General features: G+C 37.0%; 1 protein-coding gene across 4 annotated transcripts in view; it reads left to right on the top strand.

Annotated features, from left to right (window-relative positions):
• The window catches only part of LOC131148679 (uncharacterized), a 33,338-nt gene that overhangs the window by 1,123 nt on the left and 15,003 nt on the right, over positions 1–17,212 (top strand). Inside the window, exons 2-6 of one of the 4 annotated variants that reach the window (XM_058098552.1) lie at positions 521–966; positions 2,185–2,398; positions 4,390–4,485; positions 4,610–4,736; positions 6,278–6,391. In XM_058098552.1, coding sequence (XP_057954535.1) covers positions 4,429–4,485; positions 4,610–4,736; positions 6,278–6,391 — 298 coding nt within the window. In that variant the 5' untranslated portion in view covers positions 521–966; positions 2,185–2,398; positions 4,390–4,428. The remainder of the gene's footprint in view (positions 1–520; positions 967–2,184; positions 2,399–4,389; positions 4,486–4,609; positions 4,737–6,277; positions 6,392–17,212) is intronic. The other 3 variants (XM_058098551.1, XM_058098553.1, XM_058098550.1) reach the window with 3 other exon arrangements.

Genomic DNA, 17,212 nt, shown 5'->3' with positions numbered 1-17,212 from the left:
ATTCAGCACTGTGCGCAATCAATGCTGAGAACACTAAACTAGGAAATGAAGGGCTCTCTCTCCTTTGGCTCTTGTAGAATGGAGGAAAGGGAGCATTTTAAAGAACACTAATTAACACACAATAAAGGCACTACTTTTTTTTTGGTAAACATTAAGAACTTGAAGTGACTAATTTTTAAGTATTAAAATCATAACCATGACATTAAAATTATAGATTTTAAAAAACTAAAAATGCAGACTTTTAAACACTAAAAACACTAATTGAAATACTAAAAGTACTAATTTAAACACAATTATGAAGCTGTTAATTATTACAAATACTTTTACTTTAGTTACTAGAAATTGCTAATGCACAAGCAAGTCACATATTGGGCAAACTATAAGCAATGTTTTCACCATAATTACTTGGTAAATAAGTTTTAACTTAATTCTAATTTACAAACACAACTTCAATTATTATGACACGAAATAAATTGGTCATTGAATGATAAAAAAGTATATATTTAAAATTATTCCCCAGAGAGGCGAGGAGGCCAGCGCCTCATTCCACGTGGGGCGAGGCAACCTGCAAGAGGCACAATGAGGCGCGATGAGGGGAGGAGGGGCAACAGGCGTAGTCAGGCGTGCCTTGTAAATTTTGAGTCTTTTAAATGAAAGAAATAGCCAGAGCCAGAGCCCTCATTCGACTCGAACAAGCCCTAGCCCTAGCCCTCTTCGACTCTTTGAAGTCCCACGACCCTTCACGAGTTCGTCTTAACATTCGAACCAGCAGGAGCCTTCGAACCAGTAGCGTGAGTTTGTCTGTGAGCCTTCGAACTAGCCAGAAGCCTTCACGAGCTCGAAGACCCTTTGCGACTTTGTCTTCCACATTTCGAACTAGCAGGAGCATTCACGAGTTCGTGACGTTTGTTTGGGAGCCTTCGAACCAATCGTGAGTTTGTCACGTCGTCGAGCCTTCAAACCTTCGTAAGTCTTCTTCTTCTTCTTCTTCCTGCTTCCTGCTGCTTCTTTTTCTTCTTCTTCTTCTTCTTCTTTTTCAGTTCTTCTTCTTCTTCTTCTTCTTTCCGCTGCCTGCTTCTTATAATATTATATGTAATTACTAATTAAATATTTAGTTTAATGTAAGTTTATAAGTATAACTAATACATAATATTCTTTTTAGTGAATTTAGCTGCTGTATTTTAATTTGTTTGGAAATGAGTTATTGCCTGTATTAGTTTATTGCTTGAAATAAATGATACATTGTTTTTGATGTTGAACTATGTTGAATTGTTCATGCTTTAGGATTTGGCAATTTCATTAAATTTCCAATTTTTCTATTGAATGTTTTGGCATTTTAAATTTTAATATTACTAGATATTCATATGTTCATATATCAATTACCCCAAATAGGTATTTTACAGCATTTTAATAGTTGTGCACCTCACCTTTGTGAGGTACGCCCCTTCGCCTCGTGCCTCGGCTTCAAATACCTTTTGCGCCTTGGCTCGCCCTGTGCCTCTGACTACTATTTTATTTGCCATCCCCAATAGCCATTAGACTGCCACTTAAATGAATCAAATATGGATTGTGATTTTTTCGCCCGATTAGCTGCCTAATACACCATGGATTATACGACCTAATCTACTTTTCCAAGTATAACTAACAATACCCAAACAAACCATTCCAAGCCCACACCCCTCATCTTGCGCAGCCCAGTCCATGCCACTCATTCTTCCAATCATCCTTCAAAGATACCCTAGCCTCATCTCGATGCATGGCAGAATTAACCATTGCTGATGCACAACTAGGCCTCACGACCGGCATCGCATCCGCACACTGATTGCAGACCTTATTACTTCCCATTGTCACACCCTTGCTCCATGAGCAATTGGTTTTCTAGTCTCTTGTCAATATCAGGAACCATCACACCAAATGACTTGGCCATTGCACAAAACTCCTGCACAAGTTCTCCCCACCCCTTTCCTTCAGATCCTCCGCCTTCAAAGGGGTTTGGTAATACATGTTGTTTATGAAAACACAAAGAGGTTTTACTATAGCTCAACCTGCCCTCTCATTTTGGGGTTCTTTGAAAAATGGCACCATTTTGCACATACTCCTGTCAAATTGGCTGACAGTTAAATGGCATCACTTTGTTATGTGTTCTCTCTCTTGATATCATTTTTTGTTTTTCTTTGTGACCAGTTGGTCATGGCTTTGAGTCCAAGGAAACAACCTCTCTGCATAAAAGTAGAAGAAAGGCTGCGTACACTGTGATGACCCTTCCCTTACCCTCGCAAAGCAGTGAGCCTTTATGGCCCAGGGACACCCTTTTTTTTTAATCATCATATCTCTTTGTCTCTCTCTCTTTGCTGTTTGAGCTTTGACCATAAGTGGATGAAGCTAAATGCACAGCGAAGTAAGTTCTGTTTTCCGCTTCTGTTTTGGTATTTATTCCACTGATATTATTCTCTTAAAACCAGGAAATGTGGCTAGATACTTGGATTTGTTGTTTACCCGTCTAAAATTTTATGGTTGTTTGTAAATAGTTATTTAATTTTTTTTTTAAATGTAGGAGGCCCAAAATGAAAGAGAAAAATAATACCTCTGAAAATGGAGGGTTAAATAGTAAAAGACAACTATTTTTGATTTCTTCCTTAAAGAAAATTTGAAAACCCATAATCGAATTGAAAACTATTTGCCCGTCAATTCCTCATTAAACCAATATTTTAGTGAGGAGTTTCGGTTTTAGTAAGAATTATATTACTTACCACCCTATCCCTCATTGAAAAATTTGATGAGGCTCTCGAAAATAAAAAATGACAATTTGTTAAGTATTTTTTGGTTTCTGTTTTTTCTATTTTCAGTCTTGATTTTGGCATTGGATTTATCCTATATATTGTTATTGGATGTTTTATTTATGTGGATTTTTTGTTCTGTTTGTCAACGTACATTTCAGTACTATATGTTCTTTGTATTTTTAGTTGAATTATGCAGTAGGGCTTGACTACTGGTAAAGTAGATTATGGGTTAAATATGCCATCATCAACATATTTAAATGGGATTCATTCTTCTTTATTTATTTTTAATAAACTTTGTTCTATATTTTATATGTAGTTAACTCTCTGTGTGCATGTATTTTTTTACAAAATTATGTTGGTGGTCTCTTAATTAATCTTCGGAGAAAAAATCTAGGAAATTCTGCTGAAAACATTATTTATTGAGATAAACATTGCCTAAGTTCCGGTTTGTCTTGTTAACAAACTCTAACGGCGGATTGAAGAAGTAAAAGAAATTAAATTCTCCTGTAATGATTTCTTCACCTTATGATATGCAGTTATTCAGAGTCCTTGTCGCAATTTTTTGTGTTTTTACTTGATGCCATCATTGTTTACCTTTCTTGGAAGAGACTACTATTGTTGGTACTTAAGCCCCCGTCTGGAATGTCTTAAAAAATAAGTACTTTTTTAGAAAATTACTTATTTTAAGTACTTGTGTCTATAAGTAGTGTTTGGTTTACACTTAAATAAGTACTTATTTCAAAAAATACTGTTCCAAACTACTTTTTTTTTTTTTTTTGGAAGGAAAATAAGTTTTTTTTGAAGAATTATTTTTTCTTAAAAAAGTACTTATCTGAAAATGTACTTATAATAAGCAATCCTAGACTGTTTTTAAATAAGTACTTTTTCCAGAAAAGCACTTTTCTATAAGTGGTTCTTATAGTAAGGTCTTTCTACCTTACTGTTAAGATCGCACTTATTTTGTTAAATTTTTTGTCAGCTTTTTTCCAAACTTCTGATGTCATTGTATACTTGAATACTTGTCTTGATTTTTTGGTTTCCAATCCTATTTCAACATCATTGATGGTAAAGAATATGCATTTTTATGTATTATTAAAATGTTTTAGTTTTGTAGCCAAAAGCATGAAAGAAACAGAAAATTGGAGTCGGGAGAAATTTTTGCCATCATGATTTGTTGTTGGCTTGTATTTTCCCTTTTTGTAATTGATATAGAACAGTGAGAAGGAAGAAGAGAAGAGAGAGGAAGTGGAGAAGAGTGGAGAAGAGAGAAGGAAGAAAAATAAGAAAAAAGAGGAAGGAAGAAAAAGATAGAAGATGAGTAGGAGCGGAATGTTCGGAAGTTTCCTGATTGAATTTAAATTGCAAACTGAATATCAATAACTGCACTGCACAATGCTTAAACATCCAATGGTTTAGTAAAATACACATACATATGAACGCCTAAATAACGGAAATTACAAAACGGAGTATATGAATTTAACACTTATATCCTAGTTTCCTAGGCCTAAGGCTAAAATAAATGTTCTGAATGGGTGGCCTAAGTGGTGATGCCATTCCTTCAATTGTAATTCTCCTAATTTTTTGTGGCACTTTGTTTTTTGGCAAGCAGATATTCCCTTTGTTGCGCTAATCAACAATAACCGAGGCAATGAAACTTTCTCTGTTCAAACTAGATATTGATGAGCTTATCGATGAGTTTGCAAAGGTAATATTTATGGGAAATTGTTATGAACCTATTTACTGTTTTTATGCTAATCGCAAGGAGGATTTGGTTTGTGGCTTTGTGCCTTTCTCAACAGTTTAAGTATGTGGTTTTTTGGAACTTGCAGTGTGAATCAACAAGTTTGGCTGAGATGAAGAGACTATGGCTTTCTAGAAAGTTCTCCTTCATCTATGAGGCTAGGCCTTCTAACAACTTGGGTTTCTTTATGCAATCATTGTACTCCTATTCGATTGGTAGGTTCTTGATATTACACTACATTGTTGGACTTTTGTTGACTTGTATAGTATTAATTAAACAAAGTTGCTAGTCTTTTTAAGAAAATTTTTTTATGATGCATCAAACTTTTTTATCAGGAAATGCTTGCTTGTAATCTGTCGCCTGAATTGAATAAGAACATAAAATTGAACAAGAAACTGTACAATAGTTCTAATGATTGAACTGATCCATCTTGTCAAATTAGACCCAACTCATTAGAGGTCCAAAAGGTACCTATGACATTTTAGTGTTTAGTGACAAGTTGAATACAACTTCACGACAATCATTTTACTTGAAGCAGCAGTACTTAAAATAGTTGAGGCCATCTACATGATGTTTCATAGAAATGTGGTATTAAATGGTTTTTTTTTTTTTTCATATTTTTTTCAATATCAAAATAAAATTTATTAAGACAGACAGATATTTAAACTGAATGAGAAAAAATGTTTTCAAGACTAGGGAATCAAAAAGAAAGAAAAAATTGAAACAAAACAGATTATTCTAAAAACTGATCTTCTCTCCCTCCCCGTCATGATTAATTGAGCACTTCAAACATTCAATTTTTTTGACCCTTCTTTTTGCTCTTGCCATAGTGTAATCGTTATTTTCTGACTCCCAATATTAGTCAATCTCAAACTATCTTGTCCCTAAGATATGGAACTTCATTATCCTTATTATTTGACTTCGCCTTTAGAGAGTTGGAGTTGGTAGTATAGCATTTTCTTTAAAATCAGTTTTTTGGACCAGGCTCACATGGCCACTCACAGGTAACACCATTTTAAATTAATCCCTTCATCATAAAGGGATAAACCCCTTCCAAGGCTATCATTGGGGGTTTTGATATGTATGAGTAAGTAATGATGAATTACAAATTTGCAACCATACTGAGGATGAATTTTCATCCAATAATAGACCATATGCATCCAAAAACACACTCAATCTTATTAATCAAAAGTAGGCCTATCCAATTACAAATCACTATGACAACTACAATGCTAAAGCTTGATTTTTGTACTTTTTTTAGTGTGTCCATTTTGGCGTTTTGCTTACCTTCCAACATTTTCAATTTGAATATTTTTCATATTATTTGTGTAATAATTAATCTTACTTGTAACTAGTAGCTAATGTTTCAGCTATTATCCTTTGTCTACCAATTTATCATGCCCATAATTGCCTAGTTTTCTTACGAACAACTATGACCATGTTGGATCTTCATCTCTGGTGCATGTTCTCTCTTATAAGTTCCCTTTCTTTGAGTGATAATGAATTTTTATGAGTACTTGCCGATATGTTTCTTGTTTTTCTTCTTTGAAGAGCTGCTTTTCTTGTTGGATGGGTGTTATGGTATAGTACTACACCTTTCATACTAAAGTAGCCATTGAGTTATTGACATTTTAGAAATTGTGAATTTTGACATTATTTTTATATAGAATTACGGATATGTGCTTTAAAGTTAGGCGTAGGTCTTTTTTACTGTCTATTATTTAACCCACCGTGGGCTCATCCTCATAATATGCAGGTCACATGTTTGCCACTGCTTCTTTATCATGTAGATTGGGTGGGCTCTATTGCCTTTACTGCCTCTACGAGACTCAACCATTCAAACCTCCGTTCAGAATATATCTGTCTCTTGGTATGATTGCATCCTTAACTTGATTTTGAGTGGCATAAACTAATTTACAATGTCATGGTATGCACATTGTGCTTTTTACTCCACTCCCAAAACTATGAACATGCGTGGTAGTATAATGACCTACGAACCCTAGTTTTCAGATATGTTTAAGTCTATTGTCAACTCTTTTGCTGTCATTACTAAAATTATATATAATAATAATAATAATAATAATAATTATTATTATTATTATTATAATAATAATAATAATAATAATTATTATTATTTCTTCATGTGGTTTCAAATTTCAAAATCCATATAGCTTTTGTGGACAATGTCGAAGAAAGAGGAGTTTCTGTGGTTTCAAATATCTCTGAGGGTGATATGTTGGGGGTTCTCAAGGGATCAAAGCTGTGAATCTGGGGAATCTATTTCGCAAAGAAAGAGGAGGTTGGGTACGTTTGGGGTTGAGAATAAATGGGAAAGGCAGATTCCTTTGTCTCGAGAAGCTCTTCCAATGAGGGCATTGGCTAGCCTTGCGTATCCCTGAGCTTAAGCAGAACGGAGGATGGCAAAATTGGCATAAGGTGTGCAGATTGTGGCTTTTCAATCATTATTTGACGCAAGGAGCAAAAGTAGAAGCTGGATGTTTTCTTCAAGTTCTCGAAGAATCACCCATTCGTTGTCATTGTCAAGGCAATTCCAATTTTTCACAAAGGGAAAGAGGATTTTTGGGAGGAGCATTAGCCATGATTTTAAGGATAAGGGAACACTTCCTTCCTCATGAATTGATTCTTTGTGAGTTGGCAGGTTTGAATTACTTTCTAAATTTAATGCTAGAAATGGCACATGAAGTCTTGGGTCTCTCCAGTATTGGTTGAGAAGGGTGGTCAGCATATGGGTTATTAATGGCAAGAAGGCTTTTGGTTCTAGCTTACTCCAGTAGGTGGACCTGAGACCTTTTGGCACAAAGGAATTGGGCCCTTCTATTAGTGTAAGTTTTGGATGTGTCGGAGGAGAAGCGATGGGTGGAACTTCAATAGGGGGCTGATGGGGAAACACAAAGGGAGTTAGAGACTCTTTGCAGTAGTGTGAGGAAAGTAATTTTCCTTCTAATAGGCCTTTCTCCCATTGGATTCCAAAAAGAGACAGAGGGTTATGGTAGAGGGAGCTTTAGAGGACGAGTTACCTTTTGATTTGGAAGATGATACGAGTAGCATGTGTGATTTTGAAAAAGGATCGTTGGTTGACTAGGTGAGTGCTGATCTTGATCTTGTAAAAGAGGATGGCTTGAGGCAGCCTTTTGAGGGATTTTGTAGATGAAGAAAGGTGGTATTGTTTGAATGTGGTTCCCGTAAAGAATACATAGCAGCTGGAGAGAGATTGCTAACATTGTATTTCTAAAACTGCGCAAGTTGGTAAAGGTGATCTTAAGCATAGTTTGATGGGATGGAAGCCTTAAATTGTGAGAGGTCTTCGCCTTTTGACCCTAAGCATGATAATGTTCCAAAGGACATCTTGGTCTTGCCTTCTTTTGTTGGGAGGGATAATAAAGTGGAGATAGATATTATGATGGAGGATATAACTTCCTCTAAAACTAGTAAATGTATTCTTCCCTTTCTTATTCAGTCTATTCTTATGATATTCTTTGCCTAAGGGAGGATCTTTCTAGGAGATATGACTTTGGGTTTAGCTTTGGAGGTGTGTGAGGCTGCGAAGACATATGTAAACTCCTTGACGACCTATGGTTGAAATTAGTAGACTAATGAGGTGAGGTTAGGTTTGAGCCCTAGAACTTGTTAGGATAAAAAAAGAAAGTTCAGAAAGAGTTAAAGAATCTAGCTTCTTCTATAAACTACGGGGGTGGTAAGGGTGTTAGGAGGAGTGGTAAACAATGTGTTAAAGTTATGAAGGTTATCAATTGGAATGTGAGAGGTTTAGGGGACTTTAGGAAGAGGATATTGATAAGAGAGATTTTGGCAAGGCACTCCTTGATATTGTTCTTATTCAGGAAACTAAGTTGGAGATGATAGATGGAACTATTATCAGGAGCATTTGGGGCAATTGTTGTAGGGATTGGGCTTCTTTACCTTATAGGGGTGTGTTGGGGGCTATATTTGGGGATGCTTGCTCTATTACTAGGGTTGATAGTTTGGTGGCATTTTACCCCTCTTTAGTTTGATTGAAGTGAGAGGGAGGGGTAAGTGGTTTCATCTTTGTATGGTCCTTCTAGACCAACTCTTAGGAGTTATTTTTGGGATGAGCTTTATTATGTTTATGGCTTTTGTTCCCCTAGGTCGATTGTGGGTGGTGACTTTAACATGTTAAGGTTTTTGGTGGAGGAAAAAAGGTGGTAGGTCATAGCTAACATGTAGCATTTTGACTCTCTTATTAAGGAGTGTGGTTTGAGAGATCTCCCATTGGGTAATGTTGCCTTTACTTGGTATATATATATATATTTGGGGGATGGGGGCAGGGGGGGTGGGGGTTGTTGCGGGCTACGGTAGTTACTAGTAAGCTTCATAAGTTTTTATCTTGTAGTGGGTGGGAGGATGGATTCTTTACTCTCTTCCAAACTTTTCTCTTGCGGCCTACTTATGATCAATTTCCTATTATGTTGGAATCTAGTAAGGTATCTTGGGGCCCTACTCCTTTTATGTTTGAAGATATGTGGTTGGACCATAATAACTTTTAGCCACTAGTGAGGAGTTCTTGGGAAGAGGATTTGGAAAGGGGTTGGCAAGGTTTTTGACTAATGATAAAATTGAAGAGATTGAAGGAGAAGTTGAAAGATTGGAGTAGGGAGGTGTGTGGTGATATTAGGATTAGAAAATCCAGCATCTTAGGTGAGTTGGATTCATTGGATAGGAAGGAAGAGGATGTTAACTTCTCATAGAGTGAGGAGGTGAAAAAGGTTTCTTTGAAGAATGAATTGAAAGAGGTGCTTTGCAAGGAAATGAGAAGTTGGAGATGAAAGACGAAGTTTAAGTGGGTTAAAGATGGTGATTGCAATTCTATTTTTTTCCGTAGGTTAGTAAACGGGAAAGTTAGAAAAAATTTAATCAAGGAGTTGGATGTGGGAAGGGGGGAGATTATTTTTGACCCAAGTTAAATTGTGTATGAGATCACTAACTTCTATTCTAACTTGTATTTTGAGGAGGATGTTTGTAGACTGATGATTAAAGGCTTGGAGTGGAATCCCATTTCTAGCGATCGAATGACCTAGTTGGAGATACCCTTTAAGGAGAGGAGGAAGTGAGGTTATTGTTTTTGGGGATGGAGAGGGATGAGGCTCTGGGTCCGGATGGATTTAATAAGGCTTACTTTTCAGATTGTTAGGATGCAATTAAGTGAGATTTTCTTAAAGGCTTTTTGGATTTCATGAGAATGGGATGGGATCTTGGGTAAGAGTATTAACTCCACATTCATTACTTCAGTGCCTGAGAATTGTAGATCTATCAAGATGGCTAATAGGCTAAGTGAGGTGCTTGATATGACCATTTCGAATGTTCAAAGTGTGTTTGTGGGAGGAGACAAATAGTGGGTGTTGTTTTGGTGGCTAGTGAGGTGTTTGATGATATTTGTTGGAGAAAGAAGAGGAATTTAATTTTTAAATTGGGCATTGAGAAAGCTTATGATAGAGTTATTTGGAGTTTTTTGGGTAAAATCTTTATGATGAAGGGGTTTGGTGAGAGATGGCATTGGTGGATGAGGGTTTTTAGTCTAATATGTTTTTAGTCATAGTGAATGATCAATCTCAGTCTTGGTTCAGTGCCTCTAGGGGTATTAGACAAGGTACCCTCCTTCCCCTCTTTCTGTTTGTCTTAGTAGCTGATGTTTTGAGTAGAATGGTGGATAGAGCTGTGAATTTGGATAGGGGTCTGGTTAAAGGGCTGGAAGTGGGGAAAAGGGAATGGTGTTTTCTCACCTTCATTTTGCCGATGACACCATTTTCTTCTTAAATGATCATTGTGTTTCTTTTAGGAGTATTTTGGGTATTCTTTATGTTTTTGAAAGTGTCTTTGCTTAAGATTAACGTGGGGAAAAGCAGCTTAGTTGCCATTAATGTTTCTAATGAGTATGCTAGAGAGTGGTCCTTTGACGTGGAGTGTGGTTTGTTAAATTGGCCTTTGACATATCTAGGGGTCCCTTGGGTAATCCTAGATCTATGAATTCGTGGAATCTGGTGGTGGAAAGGTTGGCAAATCGTTTATATGGTTAGAAGGGGACTCTGTTCTCTCTTGGGAGTAGAATCCCTCTTACCTAGGTTTGTCTATCTAGTACCCTATTGTACTAGTTTATTTTTTAAGATTCCTATGGGATTTCTAGTAAGATTGAGAAGAACTATAAGAGATTTGCTGTGTTCTGGAGTCAAGGGTCATTCGACCATTTGGTGAGCTGTGATGTGGTTTACCTAACTATGAATTTGTGGAATCTGGTGGTGGAAAGGTTGGCAAATTGTTTAGATGGTTAGAAGGGGACTTTGTTCTCTCTTGGGGGTAGAATCACCCAGGTTTGTCTGTCCAATATCCTATTTCCTACTTTATTTTTTAAGATTTTAAGATTCCTATGGGATTTCAAGTAAGATTGAGAAAAAATATAAGAGATTTGCTGTGTTTTGGAGTCGGGGGTCATAGGGACCATTTCGTGAGCTGTGATGTGGTGGGTAGGCCAAAATTGGTGGGTGTGTTGGATCTTGGTAAGTTGACTAAAATCACTATAAATGGCTTTGGCATTTTCCTTTAGAGGATTCTTCCCTTTGGCATAAAGGCGATAGAAGCAAGTTTGGTTTGAGTGAGAATGGGTGGGATATCAATTTTAGTGTTAGATGCTCTTTGGGGAGTCCGTGGAGATGTATCTCTCAGATTTATCCCTTATTCATTCCTGACACTAAATTTATGGTGGGTAGGGGTTCTTGGACTCATTTTTGGAAAGATCTTTGGCTGGGTAATGTTCCTCTTTTCCTTGTCTCTTTAGTTTGAGCCCATGGCAAAATAACGTTATTTCTATCTTTGCTCTTGATTTTGGTGGTCCTTTTGACTTATTTTGATTTTCATGTTAGTAGACCTCTTAATGATAGAGAGTTGTTTGGGCTGTCCTCTTTATTGATTTTGTTGAACAATTGTCATCCTTCATTGGGTATGGACATCCACCCTTGGTCCTTGGATCATTGTGGGGTTCTTTTCTTGAAAATCATTTTGTAAGGTCTTGACACGTTCTAATTCCTCTTCCTTTTTATTCTATTATTTGGAACGCTAAGGTACCCACCAAAATTTAAGCTTTAATTTGGTTGGTTGTGCTTAAAAGAATCAATACTAATAACTTGTTGCAGAGTAGATGATCATTGACAACGCTTTCTCCAAAGGTGTGCATGCTATGCTGTAATAATTCTGAGACAGTTTCTCATCTCTTTCTTCATTGTGATTCAGCATGGAGAATATGGAATAAGTTATTTTGCGTTTTGGGAGAAAGTTGGATTTGTCCAAAAACTGTTGAGGAATTTTTGGCTACTTCATTTGTGGGTTTTGGAAGGAGAAAGGACGACTGTGCTACAGTCTACAGAATGGTGGGTCTTTTGCGAGGAAGAAGTCGAATTGGTTGTTGGTTCGCAAAAAGATTCAAAATTTGGCATTGTTGTGGTGTGTTGGTTTGGGTATTTCAAGGGAGTGAGCTTTTTGGATGTTCAGATTGGCTTAACCTGATGGTTTGAGTTTTGAGAGTGGTGGTTTTTGCTTGTTTACTTTTTTGTTCTTTTGTTGTTGTAGTTGTTGGATTTTTTTTTTTTTTTTCTGACTTTCTCAGATTTTAAAGGGAGATGTCTTATTCTACTTTTTGTAAATTCTTAATCTCTTAATGGATTTCTTTTTCTATTAAAAAAAAAAAAAAGCATTTGAGCTTTGATGATTTACTAAATGCAAGTTAATTTAATAGGATGTTGTCCTCATTTTTTTTGTATTTTTTTTTGTTTTTATTACTTTTTGAACGAAAATCATGTGCAATGAAATTTCTTTCAAACTCTACTGTCTTCATCTCATTATGCTTTCTGTTTGAGTACCACCCTTGACTCTGCATTTCATATTCTGTGCACTTCAGTAGACTATAATTTTTGAGAATAATTAAGAAAAAAAACATTACTTGGCCTTGACCACAAATTCCGTGAATGTTAATATAGTTTTTGGAAGGCTTGTTTGATGCATGGTTCTTAGTTATGGCCATGAACATCCTTAAATGAATTGGTACTGTTCAACTGGTCTTGAGCTTTAGCAGTACGTTTGGTTCATGGAATGCAATAAGGTGGGAATGCAATAGGCATTGTACGAGGATGTAATGGTTTACAAAGAGAAGGGTAGCGTCATTCTAATTCAAAAGACCATAACAAAGTTGGTATTATTCCAGCAAACATTGAATAGACTATAAAAGTAACTATTCCCAACTTACAATGTTTTATTATTATTATTTTTTTCCGTAAGAAATCATGTATTATAAACCAAGCATAAAAAGATTACAGCCATAGTAGACAGGAAAGGAAAGATCGGGAGCAGCTGCCTCTCAAGCCCAGTAATGTAGATGCGGGAATTTTAGAAAGATAAAAAAAATTACAACTGTAGTAGACAGGAAAGAAAAGTTTGGGGGTTATCTGCCTCTCAAGTTAACATCCATGAGTTCTTTTTTAAGTTATTTTTTATTTTTGCAAGTCTATTTTGCTATAATATGGGAAGTAATGTTATTACATGTGGGAATTTTAGAAACATAAAAAAAAAAAAAAAAAAAAGAAGAAGAGAAAGCTGCTTTTAGCTGGAGGATGTCTTGATTGTCTTCTTTGGAAGGAAGAAAATGTGTTAGCAAGATGAGCTGCCTAAAAGAGTGTCCACCACCATCTGTGTGCACTCCCTGCCATCTGCAAATCAGCGAGTGTTTCAAAGCCTCAGCTAAAGTGACCAAGCCTCCAAAGTCCAGTCTAAGCACATGCTGTCAAGTGCCTGGATGGTTGAAAAATGCAGCTTCCCTTAAAACAGAAGCCCATCTCAGTTCCCATAATTCATCCACTAAAAGTTGCCAGAAAAAGGTGATTTGCTCTCGTCAATGCTGGGGCAGATCTGGACTGGGGTCCTGCAAAGAAAATGGAGTGATCAATAGCCAAATCATTTTCTTTCCAATTAATATATATGTGTGTGTGTGTGTATATATATATATATATATATTGATAAATAAGGATATATAGAAAAGAGAAATTATGACCTAGATGATGACAGGAAGTCCTCTGGAAAAAGAAAAAAGAAAAAAGAATTAACCAAGAACACCCCTCTTTAAACCATTTCCATCGTAGTTCAACGTTCACTTTAGATTAGCTAATCCTCTTTGGCGCTTCTTTGCCTCAACTTTTTTACAGTTTTATCACCATCAAGACTTAGATTCCTCCAGGATTAGACAGTCATAAACCCATATCATTCATCAATTCTTGTGCTTCTAAATTCTTCCGAGAAATCTCCTTCACAGGGGTTGGCAGAATTCCATTAAACTCTTGCTTATTATCCATACCACCATCCTTGAATGGGAATCTCCTCCAAACCTTCCTTAGAGATGGAGGCCCATACAGTAAATCCTCAAGTAAATCAAAAGAGATGAAGCCATTAGCCATATCCATATTGTCCCCAAATTTCATCCAAAAGCACTCCCCTGTCAGAGTCAAACTCATGAAGGACTTCTGTCATTGCCCAAGAGATGCCCATTTCTTCTTCTCTTTAACTTTGCCATTCCTCTCATGAGTTGCAGCCCTCTGAGCATTTGGATCTTCTATGATACATAACTTTCCTTCTGTCTCTTTCCATTGAATTTTATTTTGTTAACACCAGCTTCTAGGTCATTTGTAATGCCTCATTTATCAATAGCCAGCACTCGAGACTCTAGTATTTCTCTTCTTTGTGCAAGTTTTTTTTTGACTCAAGTCTCTCTTTTGCAGACTTTTGTCCTTCAAACTTAGCTGGACTGAAATCTCTTCCCAGAAAAGAGGAGGTAGCTCCCTTCGCTTTCTCCTGTGAAATAGAAGAAAGGAGGTGGACTTGCTTTGAAGAAGATGATTCATAGGCTGCTCATTTAAAACATTACCTCAGATTTTGGCCTGGTTGCTACTGTGTCTAATTTGCTGAGACTGAGATAAATAGACCTGCTGTCAGTTAGATTTTTGGGTCTGAGTTGGAGGCCCACTTTTGTATGCTGGATTTCATATAAGAATGCCCAAAAGCTTCTCCAGATGTAGTGAAATATTAATAATACCCAGCCCAATCAATTCCAAAACCCTTGGACTCACATGCCCATCCCCATTCACAAAACCCAATCCATTCCACTCCATCTTCTCTACCCAACCATCCTTCAATGAAACCCTAGCCACATTTGGATGCACAGCAGAATTGATAATCGACAATGCACAACCAGCCTTCACAACCTGCATCGAATCCCCACAGTCAGGTCTCGTTGCTTCCTGTCATCACCACCTTGCTCCACGAGTGACTAGTGTTCTGTGGCCCCTCATCATTAATGGAAACCATCCCATCAAATTCTTTGGCCACCACACAAACTCCTGCACAAATCCTCGTCATTAATTTCCTTTTGATGCTCTGAGGACAAAAACAAAAAAATGCTTGCTAGTCTCACCCATCAATTACCTTTAGCGTTTTGCTCCAACGCAATGACAAACTCGCCCTTTCCCACTCTATCCAGCATCAGATCGAAGGTTTTCCCTTTAGTCTGGCTGACCATTGGCGAATCTCTTTTTTCATGATCTACAACCTTCATAATGACACACTAAACTAGGGAGGAGAAAGGGGGAGAAAACAAATTAACACTCTTTTCATTTATTATTGCAAAAGTGGAGAACATAAAGGGGATTTCCCTACTTTTAGTTGAATACAATCTCATTTCTTTTCAGAGTCTTGTACTTTTCTATAGACTAACTTCTAAACCAAAGATTTGGGACTGTTGAAATAATTCTTGGGTATAAAAGTATCTAGATCTTGCATGGGAACTATTTTGTCACAAAGGAAGTATGTTCTTGTTCTGGTGGATGAAATTGGATTGTTGGGATCTAACCGGTTGATACACCCATGGATCCTAACAACAATTTAGTGCCGGATATAGGTGATTTGCTACCTAATCCTAGACAATATCGGAGACTTGTTGGAAAGTTGAATTATCTCAGAGTCACTTAGCCGAATATATTTCTTGCAAGTGTTGTGAGTCAATTTCTAGATTCTTTGAGGACAAGTGATTGGGACAAAGTAATTTGCATCTCGAGATATCTCAAAGGTTCACCCGAGAGAGGTCTTTTATATCTTGATTAGGGTCACACTTATATCCATGAATATACATATGCAGATTGGGTTGGGTCGTCTTTCGACTGGAGATCCATAATAGGGTATTGTATCTTGGTTGGTGGTAATTTGGTTTCTTGGAAGAGTAAGAAACAAACTGTGGTGACCAGGCCAAGTGCTAAATCAAAATATAAAGCTATGGCTCGCATTACTTGTGAACTTGTCAGGTTAAAGAACATGTTGGAAGAATTGGGTATGTCTCATTCTCAGCCTATGAAGTTGATGTGTAACAGACAAGAAGCTCTTCATATTGCCTCCAACCCAATCTTTCATCAGTGGACGAGGTGCATTGAAGTTGTTTGCCACTTTGTTTAGGAGAAACTTGTGTAGAAGCTCATTACTACTACTTATGTGAATATTGATATGCAGCTTGCTAATTTGTTTACCAAAGCTTTTTTTTTGGGGGGGGGGGGGGGTGCTCGTGTTAAATTTATTTGTAACAAGTTGGGAGCTTATGACATTTATCCTCCAGCTTGAGGGGGAGTGTTAGAGGTTATATATGTCTTTTAGTATTATTATTATTGTGTTAGTATGTTAATTAGTGAGAGTTAGTAAGGGTAATATTGTCTTTAAAATTTATTTAATTTGTATTATAAATAGAGGGAGAGACCATCTTCAAGTTAGGTCATTCATTTTAATCAAAATCTTAACCCTTGCGAACACATCCGATCTCCAAATGCTATTCCATGGACCTGGGACAACACATTTGATGAGGAAGATCTATCCATATTATTCATACAAAGCATGTTATGGGCCATTTGCTAACCTGATCAAACCTTGTATTCCCTGACTCTACTGAATTCCCAAATTCTGATATCCCCCAAAGAAGGTTCCTCTAGGGGGATCCTAGCAGTGTTCTTGCAGTGAGAAGAGTGAGCCAATTACAAATCAAATTATGATTTGTCTTGAAATGCTGCCAATAGCCTTACTCACCTTGACAATCGGACAGGTAGGAGGCTTTGAAACATTAATCCTGGATATGGGACGAGATGTCACCCAAGGGCTCAGAGTTCCACATTATTCCTACCAGCAACAATCAATTGTATCCTTCTAGAAAAATACGCTTGAGTTTCACCTAGATTTTCCAAAACTAGCAGGAGTTGGAATTGCATTTTTCAAATTTAAATTGGAGTTTTTCCGGTACTTGGCTTAAATTACATTTGAAAGAATTATGGTTTTGCAAGATTCTTCCCCCTGCTTTGCCATGTTGTTTAGAACAACACCAACTGTTTACCTAATCATTTACCTATATGATAAATGTTCCATCCAGGCGCAATGGTAAAGTTGTCTGGGCGCAATAGTAAAGTTGTCACTATGTGACTTGCAGGTTACGAGTTCGAGGCGTGGAAACAACCTCTTGTAAGGTAAGGCTGCGTACTATAGAATCATCGTGGTCCGCCTCTTCCTTGGACCGCACATATGCCGGAGCTTTTTGCATTAGGCTGCCCTTTTATAACTGTTCCATCCCCATCCT

This window comes from Malania oleifera, chromosome 2, assembly GCF_029873635.1.
Source record: "Malania oleifera isolate guangnan ecotype guangnan chromosome 2, ASM2987363v1, whole genome shotgun sequence".
NCBI lineage: Eukaryota > Viridiplantae > Streptophyta > Magnoliopsida > Santalales > Ximeniaceae > Malania > Malania oleifera.
This window is presented reverse-complemented; position numbering and strand designations above follow the sequence as displayed.